Source organism: Poecilia formosa, unplaced genomic scaffold, assembly GCF_000485575.1.
Source record: "Poecilia formosa unplaced genomic scaffold, Poecilia_formosa-5.1.2 Scaffold53, whole genome shotgun sequence".
Lineage (NCBI taxonomy): Eukaryota > Metazoa > Chordata > Actinopteri > Cyprinodontiformes > Poeciliidae > Poecilia > Poecilia formosa.
Window position 1 is genome coordinate 774,723 of NW_006799992.1, and position 5,032 is coordinate 779,754.

A 5,032-nucleotide genomic window follows, 5' to 3' on the forward strand; every position below is an offset into this window, starting at 1 on the left:
AATGACAGTAAAATGCAAAATAAATAAATTTGCTGGCTCCAAAGAATGCTAGACTACCAAGTAAATGAACTATTTAACACTGTCACAAGAAACCGCCTAAACATTTCGCTTTTGAAAACACTTGTAACTTCCTGTGGCAGTTAGCTGTGCTGCAGACCTGACCACAACTTGCAGTAAATTCACAATAAATGTTATGGCATTTTACAATTAAAATAATTTTAATTCAATCACACATACATTCCAACTGACCCTAGTTAGAAAGAAGCTCATTAGTGTGGAGTCATGCAGGGTACACCCATGGCAGGTCGCCAATTCATTACAGGACAACAAAGAGACATACTGGACAAACAATATATGCATGCATACCTTTGTATCTAATGACAATTTAGAGAGATCAATTAACTAATTAACTTAGCAGTCATGTTTTTGAACTGTGGAAGGAAATTGGAGTACCCCTAGTTACAAGTTACTTGCGTACACAAGGAGAACATGCAGTGTCCTTGCAGAAAGGCCCCAGGCCAGGATGCAAGCCTGGGACCTTCATGCAGCAAGGTAACTGCAGCCACCATTTGTAACTCATAGATTCAAATTCAGCTGTGACACATACTGACAAAGAATAATAGTAATAATAAAAAATAAATAAAATCAGGACCCCCAAACCCTGAAGATGTTCATCGACACACTAGCTCTTTCCACCATCCACCACCTGTGGTCGCTGACTGATCCAGCTGAGCGCCTCTTCCTATATAAGCCCATCACCTGAGAACACATGAGGCAACACGTGGAGGAGGAGGCCAATCCTGTTAGTGGCTAAGGTCAAGGACATTCTGGGATGGAAGCTAGCTCGATTACCTACATACAAACATCATTAGTCTACAAATAATGTCATTTATTTCAATCTTGGGGTGGATAGAGGTAAAGTTTTACACTACTCGAGTGTAAGTCAAATTTTTATTATTCAAATATTTGAAACAAGCATAAGACCAAGAAATCTACACAATTAACCTCCTACCCAAAGACCTTCCTTAATGTCTCGCACACTAACACGGTTATTCACATTTTCATGTGTCCCTGCAGACCAACTCAAAGCTGTTAAAAGGATCAGTCCTAATAGCTGACCCACATCTGCGTCGGTCACCTGCAGCTCGAGGACTTTGATGCGGTGCCGGTGGTTCCTGAGTTCCTCCTGCAGCTCGGAGATGGTCTCCTTCAGAGCCACGATCTGCTGCTTCCTCTCCTCGTTCTCGTGCAGCCAGTAAGAAACCTCGTCGGAGCAGCGGAACATATCCGGGCATCTTCTCTCATCCAGCTGGGGCAGCGTGGCCACCAGCCGGCACATCCCGTCCTCCGTCAGCTGTCAGAGAAGAGGATTTGGATTAAAAAGATTTTTTTTTACTAATTTTTTTTATGTTTTTTGTTTTTAAAAAACATGTTTTATTGGGGGTTTCAAATAATAAATCAATCAATTAGTTATTACTTAAAATGTTTAAGGCAAAACCTTGAAGCAACCCCTGTGCTGCTGACTTGAAGAAAGCTCCCTGAAAAAAATATGATGTGCCAATTTATCTGTTTAATGTGGTCTGCCTTATTGGTGAGATCAAATCACCGTTAAACTTTTATAAAAAATATATATATATTTTTTACCTCTCACAATACAGATTTTTCTATTCTATTCTATTCTATTGTAAATCAAATACAGCTGCTATAATATGATTTTGCCAGATGTAGTCACACACACGTGAAGCAGATTGGTCTGTTTGTGTTTTATTCACTGCTGCCTGACATACAGTGTATGTAAGATGTTTGTGTTGTGATAGATGGGAACATGATTAATATTTTCAGGACTTTTTCCAATTTTGATCTGGAATGTAATCTGGACAGTTGGATTAAAAACAAGATGAAATATTTGGGGCTTAAAATAAAATTTGGAAAACTGATATAGTGGATATCATGCATAAATGTTGTCACTCTTACACTACGTTGAAGCTTGTTCTGAGTTTGTCTATTTTGCTGGGCATCTTCTACATTGGTAATGTTTGCCCAGTCGGTGAGGGTGTGTCCTTTTCACAGCCCTCTACAGCTTTTTAATTGGATGTTGTCATTGATTTGGATGCACGGTTTGGACCTTTGTCATGCCAAAATAGGTTTCTCTTCATCCTCAGTTTTCCAGAAGCTTGAAAGTTTTGTGGTGGCACAAACAGTCCCAAAGACTGTCACCTGTGTTGCCATTGTGCCATTATATTTCTTTGTAACATTTCAATCATTAACATGGGAGATTATTGGCACGTCTATTATACAGCCACTACTATCAAGAAATCAGCTGCTTTGCTGTTGTTTAAAACCTCTTGGGAGCCTAACCGACTGCATTTCTTCTTCCCTTTTAATCGATCTTGAATTAATGTCCAGTTCTTGGTAACATCACAGTTGCACCAGATCTTCTCCATTTGTTGATGACTTGTCTTTGTGTGTCCTATGTTATATCTAATTCCTTTAAATGTCTTTTGTACCACGTTCCCGTCTGACACCTTTTGATAGTGAGATCCCTCTAATGATTTGGCCAAATAGAAAAATTAACAAAGACACTTTAAGTGCGGCAGGTGTGTGCTGACTTTTTTTTAGCATGTGTGACTAGTGATTAATTCTAAACACAGCCACATCTGCAGTTATGGTAGGATATTTACATATGTGTAGCCAGATTATTTAAGGCTTTTTTTTTAAATCCCTTCGAAATATTTCAGATTTTGTCAGTGTGATTCGTATAGGTAAAAGGAAAACTGTTGGAAATAATTTGCTTTGAGCTTTTACATCCACCATATGCAAACATCGCTAATAAGCCAATTAAACAAGTGCAAAAATGATAACACAAAGAAGCCTTGTAGCTTTTATGTTATTTCTTATCCAGTTATAATGGCTGTCCCCCTCTCGTAAAAAATACTTGCAAAAATAATCTGTTGTGAATATATATATATATATTTTTTTTATTTAGAATTTTGGATCAAGTTTCCAGATGTTCCCTCAGCATGGTTCCAACTCCAAATGCTGGAGTTGCTTCTACCTTGAGACCCAACTGATGTGACCAGTAAATTTGTGAATCTATCTAATTAGAGAGGAGGACTATAAAACTTCACCTTTATTTTATGTTTCTGCAGAAAGTAGACTTTTCACGTGACGCTTTTTCACACTGTACTAAATATTTTACAGTTTAGAATAGCTCCTTGGCTGATGTGTTATGTTTTCTCATCATTTCCATAAGACATGCATTAAATAATCTACCTCCACAACAATTGTATTTGGTAAATAAATCCTTTGATGTTACTTTACTCTCTCAAAGAGAAACTAAAAACAGATGAATCCCATTTAAAAAAAGCAACATTGAACACGTTCAGAAACGTGACTTTTTAGCCATTAGTACCTGGTTTGTGTATTCCCCACACTGTGAACCTCCGCCGTTGCGTGAAGTTGAAGTGTTCATGTTGTCTGCTTTGGCCTCTGGGAGCAGCAGGATGAGAAAGCAGAGAGTGAAGCCCACGCTCCAGCTGAGGAGGCTGAATGAGATCAAACCCATCGCTGTCACAGGGTCCGTCTGTCCCCTGCCTTTTCACTCAGGGTGGGCTTAGGATGTGGAAGTATGCGCTTCAGCATCTGATGCTCCGCTGGCTTTCCCTGAATGAAAAGAAATAAAATAAAATAAAAAAAGGGAGACTAAGCTACACTTTAAGCCAAATTGAAAATCTGCTCACACTTCAAGAAGATGATGTTGTAACAAGTTGTTACAGGCCAGTATAACCGGTATCAGAGTACAAATAAGACATTTCCAGCCTAAAGCTAAGAAAACAGTACAGTTCTCACCCCAGCTATACAGCACCTTCTACCCCCCTCATGGCTCTGTTTGGGCCAGGGGGTTCTCTCCATTTTTAGTTAAATTGTCCTCGTCTTTAGCTCCTTCTGAGTTGCTTTCTCTTAGCCCATGTCTTCCTCGTTCCCTGTCAGCGTAGAGATCCTAGTCCAATAATCCACCTCTAAGAGGATTCACTGCAACTGAGAAAAGGCAGGGAGCATGACAAATAGGGTGATAAAATTCTGACGTAAAGTGAGAAGTATAGAAACATGATGAGAAAGTAATTTTTTTTTGTATGTGAAAATTTCTTTTATTTTAAACTTTAAATAATGTGTGCATAAAGGTAAACCAGCCTTTCTTAAGAAAAAACATTGCTTATGAAAATAAACAAAAAAAAAAACATATTTTCTGTTTTTTCCTTTTTTTCAAATGTCACTCTGCAACAGAGTGTCCCAATCTGTGTCTAATGGTTACGGTTTCATTTCTTTTACTGGATATCTACAGGAAATGATGCTTCATTTGCATGAAAGAAGAGATTAAGTAATTAATGTAAGCGTAAAGCGGTTCACATAGAGAAAATTGTTTCAGGAGGTTTTGTTTTTCTTGAGCATCAACAGCAAAAACTCCTACATCAGCACACACAGCGAATAAACATAACCCACTGCACAAGCACAGTAATCCTGCACTAATCTAGAGGTAATGAAGACTAACGTGAGTAGGAGTATAAGGGGTGCTGATCCTATTACAGCACCCAAGCTGCACTTTACATTTTTATGCCCTTGACTCTGACTCATTAACAGACTGCACATATTTTGCAGGAAAAAGACTCCAAAGTCCCTTAAAACCAGAATATGTGCCAGTAGGTCTGAGGGGTTTGTAGGATCAAAATAGACACGATTGGCCCGGAGGAGAACTTGAACCAATGATGTGGTTCATCTTTCAGTATAAAAATCCCCATGTCAGTAGTTTAAACTGGAATGGTGGGCGGGTCGTAGGTGTCACAACCACTGTGCAAATTTGCAGAGGTAAAATTTAACTGTTAAAAAATATTACAAACAACTAAATGTCACCAACAACTAATTAGATTAAAATTCCGTTTGCTCCCAACTTTTCCAATAAACTCTTGATCCCACCCGGAGCCGTAAAATTGTAGAAGAAGTAGGAACGTCCTTTTGTACAAAACTAAATTTAGGA

General features: G+C 38.6%; 1 protein-coding gene across 1 annotated transcript in view; it reads right to left on the reverse strand.

The window, feature by feature from the left end:
- The window catches only part of LOC103138600 (techylectin-5B), a 9,071-nt gene extending 5,037 nt beyond the window's left edge, over positions 1 to 4,034 (reverse strand). The window contains exons 1-3 of the mRNA XM_007552860.2: positions 3,850 to 4,034; positions 3,413 to 3,663; positions 1,139 to 1,354 (exon numbers count right to left, since the gene is read on the reverse strand). Of these exons, the coding sequence (XP_007552922.1) occupies positions 1,139 to 1,354; positions 3,413 to 3,565 (369 nt within the window). The 5' untranslated portion in view covers positions 3,566 to 3,663; positions 3,850 to 4,034. The remainder of the gene's footprint in view (positions 1 to 1,138; positions 1,355 to 3,412; positions 3,664 to 3,849) is intronic.
- Between the last annotated feature and the right edge of the window lie 998 nt (positions 4,035 to 5,032).